The sequence below is a fragment of the Mycena indigotica genome, assembly GCF_014461135.1.
Source record: "Mycena indigotica strain 171206Taipei chromosome Unknown Mind.scaff0007, whole genome shotgun sequence".
NCBI lineage: Eukaryota > Fungi > Basidiomycota > Agaricomycetes > Agaricales > Mycenaceae > Mycena > Mycena indigotica.
This window is the reverse complement of record NW_023503006.1, coordinates 2876171-2895541: the sequence shown is the minus strand read 5'-3', so window position 1 is coordinate 2895541 and position 19371 is coordinate 2876171. Positions and strand designations below refer to the sequence as shown.

Below are 19371 nucleotides of genomic sequence, written 5' to 3'. Positions count from 1 at the left end.
GGACTCGGGAGCGTGGTGGGATCTATCTGGAAGAAGTGGCACCACTGAGAAATGTTCGGGATTGCATCCAGCTCTAGTAGCTGCTCTACTAGCACATATAAATACTTTCTTCGCTGTGGCACAACCCGGCTGTTGCCCGTGTCAATATAAAATTAGGCCAAAAGAGCAGATCAGCGCTCCAAATATACTTAGCTACTAGGCCTATCGCCGCCAGTTCAAGAGCGCCCATGGTCGATCAAGGATACAGTTTTGCGCCACTAACTTAAACGTGCCACAAAAAAAAAGGGATACAGTTTTGATTGCGTGACTGTGCGAGTCTTATCTGATTGATACGATTATCTGATGATTGACACCTATTTCAGACAGTCATGTGCGAGGAAAAACTATCTAGCTAGTTGCAGAAAATGTAGATGAGGGTCGTATGTACTTGTCGTGGCAGATAAAATAAGGAATAGAGGTAGTAAAAACACAGTAACTCAGCTACATCATCGTTTACAATTCTGCTTGTTCGTCGTTTTGTCATTCCTTTCCTACTCACCTCTACCTACACATCGGCCCATGTTGCGACCCAGGAGAATCCAGCAAACTCCTGCTGGTCCCGCGATGATAGTTGCCCATGCACCGGTGTCAGCGTAGGCTGCTCTTTGGTGAATTCTTCGTCAAAGTTGCTCGTGTCGGCGCTGCCATTCTGCATAATCTGTGCTCAGAAACCATCTTATCAAGATCAAGTCAACACGCACGATGGTGGGGAAGTAAGGGGGCGGTATTCGTTTGTGGAGTACATCGTCCCAATTGACGTCCTTGAAGAAAGGTTGCCGCTTAATCTCCTCGGCGTCTTCCTCGCCAGCACCTAATCTACGCTGAGGGTCACGGTTCAGAAGCTGCAATACGTGTGAATGATCAAAACAAACACCGAAGATGAGTATTCAAAAATACCTTTTGTAAGATCGAGACAGCATCTCTGGGCATGGTGATTGGATAAAGCGGTTCGTCCTCCAAGATTGCGTCGAAAATTTCATCTTCATCGTCGCCACGGAACGGAGACTGCCCTAACAGCATTTCGTAGGTGAGCACACCAAAAGCCCACCAGTCGACCGCCCGTCCATAGCGTTGTTCCAATAAAATCTGATTAAAAATCAGCCAATGCGAGGCATGGAAGTAGATGCGCGAACTTCGGGAGCCATGAATTCTGGAGTACCACAGAAGGTACTCGTTGTCTTGCCGTACCACATTTCCTCCTTGCACAACCCATAGTCCGCAACCTTGACGTGGCCGTCAAGCGTCAACAGAATGTTATCGAGTTTTAGATCACTGCACGATGAGGAGATTCAGGAAAACTATACCGAGGTGAAATGAAGACGGACCGGTAGATGATGCCATTTTTATGGAAATACTCCAGCGCCAGCAACACTTCCGATGCATAGAATTTGGCCTGTCGCAGAGAGAATTGCTTCCGCTGAATGTGAAGCATGAGATCACCTCCGCTTACATACTCCATCACGAAGTAAACGCGGGTCTCAGTCTGGAAACACGAATGGAGTCCGAGGAGGAAGGGATGTCGTTCTCGGGCAGCTGCGAGGAAAACACGTTTCTCGGAGCGGGTGCTGGGTCAAACGTTAGCAAGCTTGGTTAACTGGGCAGCGGTGACATACCTCTCAACTTCATCGTTATCAATGATGAATTCCTTCTTCAAAACCTTGATAGCATAGAGACCGTTTGTCTTCTTCTCCTCCGCCAACATAACCTTCCCGAAATTACCCTTACCGAGGACGGCCAAGAAGTTGAAGTCATCGAGCCCGACTTTCCTTTTTGGTCGCGTCTGCTGGCGAACAGGCGCTTGTACTGGAACCTGTTGTTGTTGAGGAGGCGGTGGAAGACGCGATTGGGGTGGTTGCATGGATGGTGGCCGTGGGGCTATCGGCGACATGGGCAAACCTTGGCTACCTTGTTTTCGTGGACCTGGTGGTCCCGCACCGGGTTGAGGACTTCGTGGAGGACCCTGCATTGATTAACTAAGTAGAAGATTCGATAAGCGCAAATCGACTGACTGGATAAGAAAGCGGGTAGCCATCTGGTCCTAGGGCGGCTGCTGATGGGTCATAAGCTCCAGGAGGTGGACGAGGTTGAGGTGGTGGTGGCTGGTCATAGCCTGGTCTTGGGCCAGCTGGCCCGGTAGGTGGACGAGGACCAGGAGGTGCATATGGTGACTGTGCTGGGGGCTGCACGTGGCCTGGCAATGCATGCTGGTAGTAATGCGGGGCTTCAGGAGTTGATGTTGCGACGATAGGATCGTATTGGGCTGGAGGCGGCGGAGGCCGGCCGTATTCAGGTGGCGGTGCCATGTCAGAACCTGTAAGACGCAAGTTGGCCATGCCAGTGGTAGGCGAATCCCCAGGGGTCAATTGTTTTCGAGGTGCATTTTGGCTCTGTGTGCTGCGAATGTCGCGGAGACCACGTAGGATTCTGTTGGCAGTTTCCATGGACATTCCACAGAAATCAGGAACAAGGTGGGCGCAATTGGCATGGCAGGTGATGTTGCATTCAGAACACTTGCGCGAGTTTTTCCTGCCAAACGGAAGCATGTACCCGCAATGACAGCACCAATTAGCGCCCATGTTAGTGAGGGGCTCAAATCGATGTGGGATACGGTGGTTGATTTTTTCTTCATCGCCCTCCTTGGAGATGATCAGCGGACGGACAATAAAGAAAGTGCTGCACACTCACTCCAGTGTTAGACTTGGAGATACATTTCGTGACCACTTTTTCATAGCACTTCTTGTGACAGGTATATCGACAGTCTTCGCATTGGTAGCCTGCTGCGTTGAGAAGAAACTCGCTGCAGAATGCACAGAGCATAAGTTGGTAGAACTGTCGCTGGACAAATTTATGGCCATTCATTTCGTGGACTTCATCTTTGCGCTTGCGGACAGCGCCTTGACGCCCGAGACCACCGAGAGGAGCATCTAAAGGCCGCTTGCGAACATTCTCCTTGACTAAAAGGTATTAAGGAAAACAAGTCAGCTAGAAAAAGATGAAGACGCACTAAAGTTGAGGTGCAACAGTATAGCTCCCGCGGGTTCGACAGCGAACCATGCATCAATACCTTCTGCAGTCGGGGCCATCCCAAGGAGTTGGCCAGTCCCACCATCTCGATAGCCTAGAGGAGCATTGAAGTCGCCCCCATTGGAGGCTGGTTGACCGGGCATAGCGCCAGCCGTGACCCAACCTTGACCACTATCCATACCAACCTTCTGTCGGCGCAAAGCTTCAACAAGATCGCTGATGCGGATCCAGAGAAGGCCAATAGGAACCCCTTGAGTGTCTCCAACATGTTTGTCAGTCAGGACAATTTCGACTTCATTGGCTTTGTCAACGGAAATTGTGAAGTCTTCGTTCCATCGGTCCGTCCGAGAGGGATGTGACCGGGCAAGCTGAGTGCCTTCAACCTTTAGCGACACGACGGTCTCGATCTGTTGTTTGGATGAAGATTTAGAGCGGCCGGTGATAACCGGAGCATGTTCTATTTCACGGGCACCGTGGACCGTAACATGGAGGGTACCGGAAAGTGGTTTGGCGCGAAGGTTGTCCTTACGTTCGCCGTCAATCCCGGGGACATCTAGAGGTTGTTAAAATTGAAAACTTATGACGACAACCAAAACTGACTTGCTGTCGCGTCCTCCTCATCGACAACATCCAGCACATGTAAGTTCTTGTACCGCTTTAGAGCGGTGTTGAGAAGTTGGATCTTCTTTTCACTTTCGATCTTCTTTTGGTCGGCGTCGGTACGAGAGCGCTTGTCGCCGTCCGCAGAGTAAAGCTTCGCCATCTTCTCTATGCCCTCCTTGTATTGCTGCTCCACACGGAGTTTGAACTCGAGTTGATGAAGCATCCGTGATATCTTTTCTGGCGTATGCGGTGTTTCGGCCTTGATGAGGTCGAGGTTGGAGTACTTCTGACTGGGACTAGGACCTTGACCACCAGGCATTGGACCACGGCCACCCTTGGGAGGTACCTGATGCGTGTTAATCGAATGGAATCGGATGGGAAGCTTTACTCACCTGGGGTGCATCATAATCGGGCTGGGGGTTGTTCTTGCGAGCGAGGAGCTCACGAAGAGTTTGTTCAAAATAAGCGAGAGACCGCTCGGTTTCCCTTATCTTTGAGTCATTGCGACGTAGCACATCGGGATTAGTTGTCGCTTGTCGAAGAAGTTGGGACGCCTCCAAGATCTTGCGTTCTGTCGCAATGTGTTTGTAGACATCCTGGATCTTCTGGTCGAGTTCGTCCTTCATCATCGTTAGTGGGTTTCACATAAAACGATTCCGCTTGTTTCACCATGAGCTCGAGACCAGAAATCCCGCCGTCGATGGGAGTGGAGGTAGAAAGAAGAGACACAGCCCAAGCACCGTGTGACACCTAAACGTAACGCTAATGTAACTTTCACCCAATGGTCATTCGCGCATCCGATGCACACTGCCGTTTAGCACTCACTGCTGCGCATTATTTCTCCAATAAGCTTCTCGATGACAATACGGATGTCTACTCCTCTTCTAGAGTCCTCATCTCTCTATCTGGCATTCTCAATAACTCTCCTGTTTCTCCACCCGATCTCCTTGGATCTCAACTTGCCCAACACTTTGTGGATTACCTTCAAGCGGTAACTTACATCCATCACCACGATTATTTAAGCAACATGAGTGCAGAACGCAACTCAACTTGGCATCGCTCTCTTGTCTGGCTTATATCTCGATACTGACGGTCATGTCAAATGTCGGCTTCTCCGTGAAGCCCCTCCAATACTGATTATCCACCATAGTAATAGTTACACCTGCTGTCTATTCCCCTGCTGGCCCACATCTTCAACGTGCTCATGTTTATCTTACCGCAATCAACCTCAAATACGTTTGGACGACAACCAACCAGTTTTCTGACGCGCGTATTCATCCATTCGCTTCAAGCTTAGCATTGCCTTTTCGACTCCTACTCGATAACGTAATCGAACGCTTTTGCGTCTGGCAACTCGTAAAGTTTGTGGAGTCCTGCCCTTCCATTTTGCCTCTGCTGACTGGTTGTCCAAGACGCTACCCACTTATATTCGGCCATTGGAAGCAGGTAAGTCCAAACCGGATCCGCATGTTGTAAGTAGTCTGATGCAGTACACGAAGCAACTGGATGTCGAACGATCATTTTTCAAGAAAATTTTCCGCTCTGTGTCCCGCATCGCAACGAGATCAAACAACTCTCAGTTTCGCAATAAATGTGCTCGCCGGTTCAAGGTTTGCCTCAATTTGTGGTCACCTCAATGCTTCATCATAATTCATTTCTTCCAGTCCATTCAAGACCAGCATGATGCAAACTTCGCAGCCGCAAGCTTAGAAGACGAACCAGTGCTCGATGACGAAGAATCACTCAGCTTATCCCTGGAACTTTGTTATCGAACCCATTTGCGCCGCCCCCGCTTCAAGGTTCCTTTACTTCCGCTTTCCATCTCTCTTAGTTTGATTTTGGTCAGGGAGCTAACCATTCAACGACAGCAAACCCCAATTTAGCTGACGACAGCGAGTTTTCTCAAGACTTACTTACGCCTCAATCTTCCCAACAGTTTGACGAAGAGTATCTTTGGTCCGATGCAACGGCGGTGCCTATTACAGCCAATCCTGACTTGCTACTTGGGTGCGACAGCGATATCAAACCAGTCCCCATCGAGTATCAAGACCTATCCGATTTCTGGGACGATAGCGACAACGAAATCGAAGATATGCTGGACCAAGCTTCACCTTCGGATGACGACATACGTCCCTCTACCAACGATGAAAGCTTGTTGGACCCCGTCGGCATCGACCGAGACGTTAGTGAGGACGACCAATTTGCATTGGAATGGGAAGAAGAAGAAGACGTGGATAGGTCAGCAGACGAGCTTGCGCTATCCCCAAGTGCCTTGCCTGCCGACTACGGCTTCGAGCCAGATTTGGTTTGCCAAGCGGCTTTCTCAGGCTTGTCGAGCAAGTATTGCGATCATGACCTAGAGCTGGCTTTCGACTCGGACGACCCAGATGGACTGTGCCATGGAAAGGCAGACTCGCCAGAGGCCAGGAACGAGCTGGAGCATCACGATGTTATAATGAGTGTCGATGGAGAAACAATAGGCGCCGGTGAATTCTGTGGAGTGGCTGGATTGTTGGAAGAGGATGAATGGATGTAAATTTGTGGTGCTCCTGTTGTGTATTTTCAGGGCTGCGGATTCCCATACCAACGCGTCGGAGATCGAAATGCTAAAATCGGTGACGGCCGAGCGGTCACACTTCGTAAAGTCTTCTTGCCCTCCGCCTCCACCTTTCCCGCTTATAACCTCTTTCTTCTCTCGCCTTCCTTTACGACCCAACACCATAATGCTTCCCGCCCAACGCAACAAGGTCGATATGAGTGTTCGTTGTTTCAGTTGTCGCATGTCTAGGTGGTTAACGGAACTCATTGCAGAAGCTCAATGAGCAAGAGCAACTCTTGTTCGCCAAGTATGGAAAGCTACCGACACACAAGAATGTCCTCATGAAGATGCAGAAGGTTTGAGATTTTGTGTAGCGGTCACCCGCTCATCATCGTCCAGGATCGCAAGTATTTTGACTCGGGTGACTACGCACTCTCCAAGGCTGGCGTGGCTCCGCAAAACGCTGTTGGTACTGCGATTCCCAATCCCGAAAAGTGCGTGGCCTAGATGAATTCCCTATCTCAAAATGCTCATTATAACTTATAACCAGCATTCCCCATGCCTCCTCCCCGCCCATCAACGGCCACGCTGGTCTCTCCACATCGCCTACGAATCCCACCAGTCCGGTCAATAAAGAGAGTGGACTTGCTCATGACGACGAGTCCTCAACCATTGCCACCGTCACTGAGGCGGCCCCAATAACTGCCGAGTCGTGAATTGGCTCCACCTACTTTCGATCTCTCTCGATGCACCCTTAAGTATATTCCGCATATTATCCGCTGCCCCACCCAAAAATTACTCCTTTTTTGTGGCGGGACACCGAGTTTACTTCGATTCGAAATTCGGCCTCTGGATCTGCTTGTATGTATATTACGGATACTGGCGTAGAAAGCAGAAGTCCTTGTACGAGTGTCTCTAATAAATCGTGGCGAAACGTTTTACATAGACGGAGCTTGGGCTTCTTGAGGAACTTCTTGCCTGCCATTGCATGTGACATTCGCGTGACCTCCTTCTTTCGACGCGACAATGGCTGACGATGCCCTTGCCCAAGAAATCTGTTCACGGTTCCCCGAGGTCGCTTCTGACGCGTCTCTCGTCGCCGAATGCTAGTTATTTGTCGCCTTTTACTCCTAAACTGAGCTAACAATGCTTTAGGCGTGACTGTGTGCAAAAACTACGCTCTTAGTCCTGAAGACCTACAATATAAATGGGAAGCTCATAATTTCCGTCCATCCGCGACGCGTTCCGAGATCTCCCCTTACACCCTCGAATCGCTCATCTCTCTCAAACAACAAATCCAACGCGACCGCACAATCAACGCGATCCCCAAACCAGCCCCAAGACCGACAGCCCTTGTCGCTGCGCTGAATAGGACAGGGTTTCGTGGACGGGGTGCTGGCAGTAATGTGGCCAAGTCTTCACAAGTGAAAGTGGAGCCAGATGCAGAGGGTTTTGCTATGATCGCTGGGCCCAGTAAAGTGGCATTTCGCGGGCCGCCTGCAGCCCCTGCTGCACGCAAGAAACGGGCTTGTGCGTGATTTGATTCTCCCTTTTCTTATCTCAGGACTTCTTTCTAGATAGGTACATGCTGGACAAGCCGTCAGAACGCGGACATGGCGCGTGTTCTTTCGTTTGCCTTTTGGCTTGGCTGCTGAGACGGACTTGTAGTGATGGATCAACGGATTGAAGAGTATGCTGAGCGGATACGCGAGCAGTATGAGTTGAATGATATAGGCGACCCGTCTGCTTCTACAGCGGTAGGCATTACCGTGACCTTGCAACGCGTCTCATTTCAGTTTAGGATGAAATAACCGTTGTGGGTCGGATAATACACGACGACGATGCAGCGGAGGACACATCCAAACTTGGAGACACCGCCATCGCCATCGAATGCGCTTGTTCTATTGGCGGGCCACGAGCCCCGATTAGATTCGAGTGGGACCTTAAAATTCGCGGTGGACCTAAAGGAAATGGCGCAGCTACTTTCTTTCCCGGTGCACTTGCGGCATTCCGTGGAAAAAACGGCGGGGCAGACCATTTCCAGGTATCAGAAGTTTTATATGTGAGGCTTTCCTTTGTGGACTATCTTCCTTCTTGATCAAGAGCTAGCTACCACCCCCACCTCTGCAAACAGAATTCAAGCCAGAACCGCACGATCCCTTCTCCGTTCTTGTCGCATGTGGTCCGTTCACCCCCGACACTGATCTGGGGTTCAAATCCTGGCGCGCGTTATTACAGAAGCTGCAAGAAATCAAACCGGATGTTGTAGTGCTTGTGCGTGTTTCTTCCATGTTAGACTATCCTAAACGTGAATCAGACTGGGCCATTTATCGACGCCCAACACCCGCATATCAAATCTGGGGAAGTCGACAGCACGCCAGCCAGCCTCTTTAGAACACGATTCGTGGATCCTTTACGATCATACCTTGATTCCGCACCGGGAAGCATTGCAGTGGTCGTTCCTAGTGTTCGCGATCTAGTCAGCAGTCACGCGGTGTTCCCGCAAGCTGAGCTGGAGAGGGAACTGGTCAAGTCAGATCCAGTGAGTGGCATCCTATTCAACAAATTGACGCTTATATTACCTAGCGAATACACACTGTGCCAAACCCGGCCTGGTTCACTCTCAACGGCCTCAGTTTCTCTGTCACCAGCGCTGACATACTTTTCCACCTCAAGCGCGGCGAGTTTACCAAACGGGGGGCTGAAATTGATCCAGTAGAGGTATCTCCTGACGACGCTTGTGGAGACGCGATTGTTGGGTTGTGCAAGCATGTATTACAACAGCGGTCGTGCGTGTTTTCTTGTCCTCTGTTCCAGGAAGCTTACCAGAGAGAAGAATATACCCTGTCTTCCCTGTTCCTGCAGATCTTACAAATGAACTGGTCTTGGACATAACGCACTCCGGAGGGCTGCGTCTTGGACCAGGAATGGATGGCAGCAGCGATGTACCACCGCCGGACTGCTCGCCTGATGTGCTTATTGTCGCCAGTCGGTTCAAGCAGTTCGCGAAGCCAGTATATGAGACGACTGCGATCAATCCTGGGTTCGTATATAAAGGGTCATATGTCGTGTTGGAAGTGGGTGCGCGGACTGGGGAGGAGAGACCAGTGTTGGCGCCACGAGTGTTGAAGCTTGAGTGATGTTACAAGTTATCGTTGTTGTTGTAGATCTGCTGCTCGATGTTACCCTCTCCTCATTGTCCACCCCTCGTGGAAGACTTCAACCGTGACCCTGACGCAACCATCGCTTGTTGTTCTTCGGCTACCAACTCTTCGTCGACATCCGTCTCGCCCGTGCCCGTTTCGCGCATAAGCTGGTAGAAGCTGCTCCACAAATCCGCGATCGTAGAGTACTCCTTTGTCATCCCAATCACCTCTTCCAGTTTGCGGTTCAGCATGTTCGTGGATGTGAGCACCGTTTCAAAATCCTGTTCAATGGTTATCACGATCGAAAGAAGTTGAAAAGAGTGAACACAGTTTTGATTTCTCTGGTGAGCCGCTCGCGTTCACGCTCGAAGAAGGAGGGCTCGGGGGAACTTTCAACGCGCTCTCGGTCGCGGTCAAGTTGAGACATGACGCGTCAGTCACGTCACGTCGTCACACACATTCCTTTTCCTAGAAACCACAACCTACCAGTTAACAACTGGAGACGGTTCTGCTCAATAAACATGTCAACATTCTACAATATTGTCCCCGCAACTCTTTAATGACCCTTGTTATCTGCCCTTGGCCAAATTCGATCTGTTCTTCGAGTAATCCTGAATCTCCGATAGACCGATGCCTCGTCGGCCGAGAGTAGCACCTATAAAGCTGCAACAAACATACCCAGCTCCTCTACTATGGCTTCGGACGACAAGTATGACGCGCAAGGCTGGTCTGCCAAACTTTATAGTCAATCTGCTGCATTTGTCTACTCCCCTGCATACACGGCTCCGGTCCTAGACCTCTTACAAGCGCAGCCTGGCGAAAAAATCATCGATTTCGGTTGTGGCAGCGGCCAAGTCACGTTCGAGATCGAGCAAATCGTGAAACAGGCCCCGGGTGGCTTTGTTGTCGGTGTGGATTCCAGTGAGAGCATGGTAACAAAAAGGTCTACCAGTGAAGCTCGGATCAAGCTGACGATTGGATAGATCGCTAAATGCAAGGAGGCTGAAATGGAGCACGCTTTTGTGTCCGACATCCAGAGGCTTGATATTCCCATGAACAGATTCAATAATGGGGAAGAGAATTTCAAGTTCGATGCTGTGTTCAGCAATGCGACGCTGCATTGGTGCAAACGCGACCCTGCTGGTGTTCTCGAAAGCGTGAAGACGGTTCTAAAGCCACGTGGTAGACTACTGGTCGAGATGGGCGGGATGCACAATTGTGGGGGCTTGTAAATCTATTGATTCTGGCTGCTAACTGCAACTCCAGGTATCGGTCTGTTTGACCCTTGTTTTTCCAAGTGTTGTTCATTCCCTACAAGGTATTCGCAGTCACCTTCATCGCTCTTTACAAGCTCGCCGCTACGACCCTGTTGCGCTTGACCCCTGGTTCTTCCCATCGGTCGAAGAGTACTCCAAGGTCTGTTCCTCTTGCCTGACTTCCGTCCTTACCTCGCTAAACCGCTCATCAGCTCCTGACAACCGCAGGTTTTGTTATTAAAACCATTACTCTTGTTCCCCGTGTCACTCCACTATCTGATGGTGTCCGTGGCTGGCTCGAAGTGTTTGCTCGAACCTCGATTTTGAAGCAATGTTCTGAGCAAGAAGCGAATGAGATCATTGACGAAGTGGTCGATGCGATGAAGGTGGATTGTTTAGACAACGAAGGCAACTGGTCCATGATGTACACCAGGTTGAGGTTTGTCGCGATATGGTCCAAAACTTGAGTTTGTACTAGTATTCCTGCTCGATGAAAAAAACGGGTTTTGAGATGTTCTTCTGTTGAGTCTCTTCTAGTCATGCATGATATAAACAACCAGCTGTTCGGAGTAATCCACTCTCGTTCTCGCGGAGCAGTTCAGAGTTTGTCATTCTGCTGGACGTGGTCAGAATCAAATCGAATCAACTCACGTGTCTCGGCTCTGTGTCCGGCATGTTTTTAACTCGCGTTGCTCGAGCTCGACCACTTATTTCTCGTTCAGCCAGCACTTACTACAGACCCAAAATGGGCAAAAAGTCGAAAACCATCCCAGAGACTCTCTTCAAACTCACCCACCCTGCCGTCTCCCCTACTTCCCCCATTGTCGATACCCATACACATCTCGCGTCGACCTTCGAAGCATATCGGCACAAATATCCAGACGGGAAATATGCCGACGTGTTTGACTTTGTGAGGGGACTCTACTCTCCCGGAGGTGTCCAAGAAATCATCGATGTTTGGTGTGAGGCGCCAGTTCGCCCGATATGGCGGGAATTCGCAGACGCCGCCCTGACAGAGCAAGATCGGCAAGAGAAATGGGGCGGGATGGGGTACTGGTTCGTCATGGGCGTACATCCCCATGAGGCGAAGCACTATAATGATGCTGTCGAGGCCGATATGTGCGCGACTTTATTCTCTCTCCCGTCAAATGGATGGGCTGATGCTGCACTCAAGACTAGAGGCCATGAAGCATCCGAGATGCGTGGGCTGGGGGGAAATGGGCCTCGATTATCACTACGACAATTCCCCGCGTGAAATCCAACAAGAAGTATTTGCACGACAACTCCGACAGGCCGTTCGACTAAACAAGCCTCTGACTATTCACACACGCGAAGCAGACGAAGATACGGAGCGAATATTGAAGGAAGAGGTGCCTAAAGAGCACAAGGTATATCACGATCATTTCTAGTCTCAGCATCTCTTACTTCTTGATTAGATCCACATCCACTGCTTCACCGACTCGCCTGCATTCGCACAACGACTTCTAGACTGGTTCCCCAACTTATACATCGGAGTCACAGGCGTTATCACCTTTGCGACCAACGCCGATACCTCGACCACCGTTCGCAACATGTTCTCTTCAGAAGCACCTCAACCGTCAAATATAGAATCTAGACTCCGTATCCTACTAGAAACAGACGCACCGTATATGGTACCCGCGCCGATATATACCTCACCAGCATTCACCTCGCCTGAAGCCAAGGGGAAGCGACTTGCATTCTGTCATTCGGCAATGGTGCCTTGGACAGCGAGTTTCGTGGCAGATCTCCTTCCAAAGGAAGAATCGGAAGCTTGGGACACTTCACGTGTGCTGAGCGTTGCACGTAGCAATGCCAAGGCTGTTTATGGTGTATGAGGCGCTCATTGATGGCGCATCAGGCGCATCACGTCCATCACATCAACTTTCTTCGCGATTTGCCGAGCTGTAGATTTACATACATCAACAGGCACGTTCCCAAGACATCGTGTAAACGCAACAGGACTTTGCAAGCATCTTTCTTCATTAGCTCGAGCTCGACCCACAACAACTGCTATAGAGCTACTCAAGGGCAGATATATTGAAATTTGCTTCCGTCATTTTTTCAAAATGCCTCCCGCATTGTACAGCTTTTTATAGATTCATTTCCACGTATCAAATACGGACGGATCTCAAGCTGCGCATGTTTTTGACTTGAGGAAGCTGACCGACCGATCATGCTCGCCAATTGAACGCGTCGACCAAGGCTAGATTCGACTTGGGCACTCATCTTTCCCGCTCTTTCCTCTGCTACGATGTCCCCGACAAAGCCACCACTAGATATAGTCGAGGGTATCATCAACGAAGTCTACCTGAGCTGTTCCTCTTTCCTAGTTGACACTCGACACTATTGCTCGCTCTCGACACCATGCCCAGCTGCTCTTGAAGAAATCGCGCCGTTTGTTAATCTCCGACTGGTCTCTTCGACCTGGAATGCTTCTGTCACCAAAATACAACACAGCATCCGCGGGAAGTTCTTCACGGATGTTGAAGCGGGGGTATACTACCCACACGCCTGGCATATCAACACCCGCGTGAGGAAATCGGTGCTGCTCGGGCGATATCGCGTTTTTCAAACTATTAGCGCTGAAGAAGGTTCGTCATTATTTTTCATTCAAAGACCACGATGCATTGAATTCCAGGAAGTCGTGGGGTGTATCTCGCGTATGATCTAGCTGATGGGTGTTCTAACTCGTCGGAGGTTGTCCTGAAATGTTGGGTGTCTGAAGCCGACTTTGAGTTGCATCAAGAGACTGCTGCCTACCAAATGCTCGAAGGATGCCCTGGCATACCTCAACCTCTGCATTTGTCTTGTCATGACCCCCACAGCGACGTCAATATTCTGGCGCTGCCGAAACTAGGCCCTTCGCTGGAAGAATTCATCCGGGTACTTCCCAAACAACGTATGGATCGCCGGATGGTACTAACTGTCGCGGTTCAAATGGTACTTATCCCACTCTTCCAGTTCAGGTTTTACGTGTTTTGACCGATCTCAAGCTTCGCCGGTACAGGGAAATTCACGAACGCGGTGTGATCCACATTGGGATGAAGCCGGGAAACATTTGCTTGCCGCCAAAGCACAGTCGAGATGCAAAGGACATGCTCTACATAATCGACTTTGGCTTCTCGTTTCCACTTGCTGAGAACTTGCCTCTGCCGAGCGCGCGTCGGACGGATACCGTCGGTAATCGGCGGTTCATGAGCGTATTTGCGCATCATGGGATTAGTGAGTGCTTTTGCATTAGGTGGTTGTATGGTCTTGACCTATATACATATGTAGGTCAGAGCCAAAGAGACGATCTCGAGTCGCTCGCATACCTCTTGTCCTACTTGTACCACGGAGAGCTCCCATGGGACCGTCCAGGTACCTCACATTCAAATCATCAACCGCAGATGTGGCGACTAAAGACGGCCACAACTGCAACGGAGCTATTCAGCGGCATGGACACGTGCTTTGTTGACTTTTGGCGCGATGTCAAAGGACTGGCATATGGAGAGGTACCGGATTACGATGGATTGGTAGGGCGATTCGAGACATGTTTCGTTCAGGAGTGCTCTCAGCCTGGCAACCACCAGGAGACCACTTGCGATTGGTGGAACATCTGGGAACAATCTCAGTTATGAGGCTGAGAGGATATATAGCGTTGGGCGTACACTAAGGGTTATTTTGTTTCTCTGGGTCTCATGGATACATAGAATGGAGTGTTCAAGTTGTTTGGTTTGAATATGTCGACTTGTGGTCGCAAGCTGTTCTGAACAGAAAGACGCATGACGGTGAGAAAAAGATTTTGATGGTGGAGTGATAAGCGATCTTGGTCTCTTTCGATCACAGATTGACTGTCGCGTTCACGAGGACACGCAAATCGGACGATGTACAAACGCCGAGGAAAGGTTTGTGGGTTGAGACGAGACCCGGCTGCTTGTGCACCCAGCGGCCATGTCATTGGGAGTCAGAACTAATGCGACGTAGTAAGCGATGCTAAAATCCTGACAGTGAGAGAAACTTGAGCGCTCATGGTCGTTGCTGCCGACATGTCCCGTTTCATCAAACACCAAGCTTATAGAAAATTGAGGATCTGTCACGATTTGCCTTTGCCTTTGGTGTTCCTCCATCGTCGCAACAAATGGCCACAGAGGGCCCACCGCCTCTCCCGCCTCATCTTGGCACAATGTTGGGCGTTTGTTTCCCTTTTCGTTTGCTCTCACCGCCCTATATAGCACGAGCTCTCAGCTGATAGGAACGCTGCTCAACTTCTGGTTGTTTGGCACTCTGTTCATTCAAGTCTGTGCGTTTGTTTTCATGTTCTACTTTGGATTGGCGCCTAATTAACTATTCTTACAGACGTGTATAAGGTTCGCTTCCTGCGTTAGCGATCTCCTCAGTCCAACATTGGCGCACCAGATATGTTTCCCTAAAGATCGACCCGCTATCAAAGCACTCGGTGCGTGGAGTACTGCCACACCCTTCGACTAATGTTGATGTCTGTTCCAAGTATATTTTGTGTTCTTTACGATGCTTGTGTGCTCCTGCCTCAACGCTGCGGACGCTAACCGCTGGTATGTCAACAGTCCTCTCCTCGGTACAGCGTTCACCTTTCCCCAGGTTTGGAGACGGATTTGGCAACCTTCTTGAGTTCTCCAAAGCTGGATTCTCCCCATTCTATACACCGTTAATGGGCTCCGTCATCGCGCTCTCCGTTCAGCTCTTCTACTGTTATCGCATCAGCGTATTCCGCGAGTACAAGTGGACAGTCTGGTGGGCAGGGGCCATCGCGGTAGTGTCCTTGCTTCAAGCTGCCGGTGGCATGGGAGGAGGTATCAAGGCATTCATTGAGTCGAACGAACAACATGACCAGACTAGAACCGTCCTTGTCTACGTGTGTCATTTTGCTACTTCATCCGTTGACTCGTCTAAACGCAAGATAGATGTGGCTAGTCGGTGCCGCTGTTGCAGATATGTACGCCCGCGGCCCTCCTTGTTTCTCATTTGCCCTCGATGACGAGTTCCTAGCATGATTGCTGGCACCATGACGTATCTCGTAAGCTGACAGAGCCTTTCATCTTTCGCGTCTGTTCAACTTACTTATCCTGTAGCTCTCACAAGCGTCGGAACCGCACACGAGGGACGTTGTTCAGGGAGTCATTCGACTTATCATCGAGACAAACTCATTTTCCGCGTCCGTTGCTATCATTGGGCTCGCTCTATTCGCTGGAATGCCGGTATGTGGTCCAACCCCTGTTTCTTCTTCTTTTTCATCTTCCGAATCCTAGACAAGCGATTACTTCATTTGCCCCACAATGATTTTACCCGGCATATATTCCAACACGCTCCTCGTTCTCCTCAATAACCGCGCAGCCCCTTCCCGTGCTCGTGGTCGACCTGACTACGGCTCCACTGACCCCGACGCAATGTACAGTTCTGAAGTCACGACAACGGCAAACGGTACCAGCGTTGGCCATATGTGGAAGGCGATGCCAACAAGTCCTGGTGTTCAACTCCAGAGACTCGACTACAACTCCGCAACGAAAAAGGCACCTGTCTCAGCAGCCCAAATTGTCGACATCTCCTCGGCCGGGGCATTTGTTGCTGCACCAAATCCTGCCTTTGGGATCACGTCCGAAGATTATGATTTGGAGAGTGTCCATAAACGAAATTATAGCATCGACGCGTACCGAAGCACTGCCCCCTCACCCAAACCGATCCAAGAACAGCCCATCCAACCTCGACGACAAGCCTCAAAGAGACTTGTCAGCGAGTGGGATGATGCCAGTTACAAGACAGGGGACAGGAATCCAAGAGAGGGCAGTAGCCTGGATCTGACTGAGGTAGAGGTGTGTGGTGGCCCTTTACCCTTTTTAATTGCCTGCTCATAACTTGTAGACGACGCATCCGTATGGAAGTGCGGGCACATATACCACATGGGCACGATAGCAATGCTTTGGACTGCTTACTTCACAACCTATACTCTATTTGTTGTACTACCTGTTGCATTGATGTTGTTTGTTGACCAAGTCAGACACATCTAATCAGATAGAGCGGCAGGCGAGTATGATAGAGATTTTTTGAAAGACGTGAAGGTTAACCTCGGTGATAAGACTCTCTGACTAACTCCTACACCAACCAAGTACTCGACCAGCAATGCTTGCGACGGGGGAGTTGGTTTTGGTAGATCCGGTGGACTGCGCCGAGTTGTCAGCGAAAACTGTGACGTACCACAGCTTACCCCAAACTTTAACTTTCCTTACCTCTCACCTTCACTTCATCGTCACCTCGCCTGGAGGCACGCTGTAAAACCCCTTCGTATACCATGTCTTCCTCCTCTCCACCAGCAGAGAAGGTTGCCAATGGCGACGACAAATCTGGCTCCTCGCAACAGGTTCAGAAGGCAGGCACTGACGCAAAACCCACCGAGCGCGCTTCAAGGGCCGCCTTCGCCAGTGTAATGATGTTTTTCCGATTCGTCACCGGGATATTCTTCAGAGAAATCCGAACCAGAGGCTCGTTCAACATCCCTCAAGATGGGGCTGTTATTTTTGTCGGGGCCCCACACAACAACCAGGTGTGTTATCCATTCATCCTGCAGTTCTGGCTGGCTCTAATGTTGCCCTAGTTTCTCGACATGATACTCGGCCTTGAGGCATATAAAGAAAGCGGTCGTCGCGTACAATTCCTCGTTGCCGCATCGAGCATGAAACGTGCCGCTGTCGGTTTCTTTGCGCGCTTAGTCGATTCCAGTATGTGGCCACGTCTATTTCCACCACTTATCCACAGCTACTTCTAGTTCCTGTCGCCCGTGCTTCGGACAATGTCAAGCCAGGCACTGGTCGAATTCACTTGTCTCCCGACGACCCATGTCTTGTGCTAGGCGAAGGCACTTGCTTCAAATCGGAATTTACGGCCCGCATGCAAATAATGCTTCCCAAGAGCCTTGGCAGCGTTACTGCTGAAATCACGGATGTTATATCCGACACTGAGCTCAGGATCAAGAAAGAGTTTTCCAACGACCAAGGCAAATGCACAGACGAAGTCCGCGAGGCGACAGAGAGCGGGAGTCTGTCCTTCCGTCGTCTGCCCTATGTCGACCAGCAACAGATGTATCACCATGTTTACAACGCACTCAGCAGTAATGGTAGCATTGGGATCTTCCCAGAGGGTGGAAGTCACGACCGGACAGACCTACTCCCTCTCAAGGCTGGTGTTTCTATCATGGCCCTCGGTGCTATGGCAAATAATCCGGGACTCAATGTCCAAATTGTCCCCGTGGGCTTGTCGTATTTCCACGCCCACAAGTTCAGATCGCGGGCTGTTGTCGAGTTTGGTCGGGCTCTCCAAGTTCCAGCGGAGCTCGTGGAGCTTTTCAAGAAGGGCGGCGCGCAGAAACGTGAAGCAGTTGCCAACCTTCTCGACCTCATCTTCAACGCTCTTAAGACTGTCACTGTTCTTGCACCAGACTACGACACCTTGATGGTATGTGCATTCCACGAGATTTTGATGTCGCTCAATCGGAGACTAGCTTATCCAAGCTACTCGCCGATTGTACAAGACGCCGAGTCAACATTTAACTCTTGGTCAAGTCGTCGAGCTCAATAGGCGGCTGCTGGAAGGGTATGAGTTCCACAAAGACGAACCAAGGGTACAGAAATTGCGCGCTGAAGTGCTTCGCTACAATCGTATGGTTCGGGATATGGGCTTGCGTGATCATCAGGTTGGTCAAATCGGCTTTATATATCCCCACGCTCATCTTGCGACAGGTTCCTCGTGCAGAGCGTTTGAGGTGGAAAACGCTAGCGCTTCTGGTGTACCGCATGGGGCTTCTCTCGGTGTGGAGTGTGTTGTAAGCGTGACATCCGACCGATTATACTCGCTGCTCACTCAGGCATATAGTGCTCTGCCTGGACTGATCCTCAACGGGCCAATATTCATTCTGGCGTCGATTATTTCCAGGAAAAAAGCCAGAGAAGCTTTGGCTGCTTCGCGGGTCAAAATCGCCGCTCGAGATGTCCTGGCAAGCTGGAAAGTCCTCATTTCCTTGGGTGTCGCGCCAGTACTCTACCTTTTCTACGCCATCATCGGGACCATAGTCGCGATCCGTACCAATGCGCCTTTGAAATGGCGGCTGATGACCCCCTTGATCGTTCTGTTTGGCGTACCAGCAATGAGCTACGCCGCACTCAAGTTCGGTGAAGCTGGGATGGACGTGCTCAAATCACTTCCTCCCCTCATTGTTGCGCTCATTCCAGGTCAGCAACGCTCGCTGGACCAACTCAAGGCGATGCGGGTGGAGCTGGCCAACGAGGTGTCGAGCCTGATCAATGACTTTGGACCCCAGCAATACCCTGATTTCGACCAGTGGCGCATTCTCGTGCCCTCTGCAAGCGTGCCTCCGTCTGGTGGTACCCCTGGTCTGTGGAGGCGGAAGAGCGGAAACGGGGGTGTGGATGCGCCAGGACTAGGATTAACTCATCCTATGACTTGGTTGGACGAAAGACTGTTTGGGTTCCGCGCTGCAGCGACGGCACCCAACTCGGACGATGAAGGCGACAATGGGGACTATGACAACGTTATAGGGTTCATTCCTGGTGCTTCGACGTTGTTGTCTGCTGCTGCTGGGGTAGTTTCGAAGAGCCGGAACAGTTCATATGCTGATTTGCAGAAGTTGAGAAGCGCTCAAAAGTAAACGGGTTCACTATCTGGTATCTTTACGGTTTGTATAGTCGTCGTATATTGCTTGTAATCCATTCAGGGT

The 19371-nt window shown here is 50.5% G+C and overlaps 8 protein-coding genes across 8 annotated transcripts; 6 read left to right on the top strand and 2 right to left on the bottom strand.

Moving 5' to 3' along the window:
* Window positions 1-544: 544 nt before the first annotated feature.
* MIND_00870300 (Protein kinase C) lies at window positions 545-4395 on the bottom strand (the record flags this gene model as incomplete). Its single annotated transcript, XM_037365362.1, has 13 exons — window positions 4336-4395; window positions 4059-4286; window positions 3664-4012; window positions 3044-3616; window positions 2725-2993; window positions 2049-2675; window positions 1653-1999; window positions 1490-1604; window positions 1365-1432; window positions 1173-1311; window positions 937-1125; window positions 741-881; window positions 545-688 (listed from the first exon to the last, which is right to left on the bottom strand). The coding sequence occupies exons 1-13, from the start codon at window positions 4336-4338 to the stop codon at window positions 545-547; spliced, it is 3192 nt and encodes a 1063-aa protein (XP_037218604.1). The 5' UTR covers window positions 4339-4395.
* Window positions 4396-4447: 52 nt separating this feature from the next.
* MIND_00870200 (uncharacterized protein) lies at window positions 4448-6921 on the top strand (the record flags this gene model as incomplete). The annotated part of the gene is made up of 11 exons (XM_037365361.1): window positions 4448-4657; window positions 4704-4770; window positions 4817-5027; window positions 5079-5112; window positions 5166-5276; window positions 5331-5465; window positions 5513-6198; window positions 6233-6425; window positions 6478-6561; window positions 6605-6699; window positions 6756-6921. The coding sequence occupies 11 exons, from the start codon at window positions 4448-4450 to the stop codon at window positions 6919-6921; spliced, it is 1992 nt and encodes a 663-aa protein (XP_037218603.1).
* A 295-nt stretch (window positions 6922-7216) lies between these two features.
* MIND_00870100 (DNA polymerase alpha subunit B) lies at window positions 7217-9345 on the top strand (the record flags this gene model as incomplete). Its single annotated transcript, XM_037365360.1, has 9 exons — window positions 7217-7310; window positions 7361-7735; window positions 7783-7821; window positions 7874-7962; window positions 8007-8267; window positions 8315-8479; window positions 8523-8747; window positions 8792-8994; window positions 9042-9345. The coding sequence occupies exons 1-9, from the start codon at window positions 7232-7234 to the stop codon at window positions 9343-9345; spliced, it is 1740 nt and encodes a 579-aa protein (XP_037218602.1). The 5' UTR covers window positions 7217-7231.
* Window positions 9346-9398: 53 nt separating this feature from the next.
* Window positions 9399-9778, bottom strand: MIND_00870000 (F-box domain-containing protein; the record flags this gene model as incomplete). The annotated part of the gene is made up of 2 exons (XM_037365359.1): window positions 9399-9632; window positions 9680-9778. 2 exons carry the CDS (start codon window positions 9776-9778, stop codon window positions 9399-9401), a joined length of 333 nt encoding a protein of 110 aa, XP_037218601.1.
* A 265-nt stretch (window positions 9779-10043) lies between these two features.
* On the top strand, window positions 10044-12463 carry MIND_00869900 (uncharacterized protein; the record flags this gene model as incomplete). Its single annotated transcript, XM_037365358.1, has 8 exons — window positions 10044-10283; window positions 10335-10569; window positions 10618-10623; window positions 10670-10767; window positions 10820-11046; window positions 11205-11726; window positions 11782-11995; window positions 12044-12463. 8 exons carry the CDS (start codon window positions 10044-10046, stop codon window positions 12461-12463), a joined length of 1962 nt encoding a protein of 653 aa, XP_037218600.1.
* Window positions 12464-12879: 416 nt separating this feature from the next.
* MIND_00869800 (Protein kinase domain-containing protein) lies at window positions 12880-14248 on the top strand (the record flags this gene model as incomplete). The annotated part of the gene is made up of 4 exons (XM_037365357.1): window positions 12880-13219; window positions 13267-13568; window positions 13622-13850; window positions 13905-14248. The coding sequence occupies 4 exons, from the start codon at window positions 12880-12882 to the stop codon at window positions 14246-14248; spliced, it is 1215 nt and encodes a 404-aa protein (XP_037218599.1).
* A 500-nt stretch (window positions 14249-14748) lies between these two features.
* Window positions 14749-16556, top strand: MIND_00869700 (uncharacterized protein; the record flags this gene model as incomplete). Its single annotated transcript, XM_037365356.1, has 11 exons — window positions 14749-14795; window positions 14843-14910; window positions 14967-14977; window positions 15027-15066; window positions 15118-15181; window positions 15228-15501; window positions 15551-15582; window positions 15636-15663; window positions 15719-15844; window positions 15896-16456; window positions 16506-16556. The coding sequence occupies 11 exons, from the start codon at window positions 14749-14751 to the stop codon at window positions 16554-16556; spliced, it is 1302 nt and encodes a 433-aa protein (XP_037218598.1).
* A 376-nt stretch (window positions 16557-16932) lies between these two features.
* MIND_00869600 (Protein kinase domain-containing protein) lies at window positions 16933-19302 on the top strand (the record flags this gene model as incomplete). Its single annotated transcript, XM_037365355.1, has 6 exons — window positions 16933-17184; window positions 17236-17359; window positions 17407-18092; window positions 18139-18330; window positions 18377-18459; window positions 18510-19302. The coding sequence occupies 6 exons, from the start codon at window positions 16933-16935 to the stop codon at window positions 19300-19302; spliced, it is 2130 nt and encodes a 709-aa protein (XP_037218597.1).
* Between the last annotated feature and the right edge of the window lie 69 nt (window positions 19303-19371).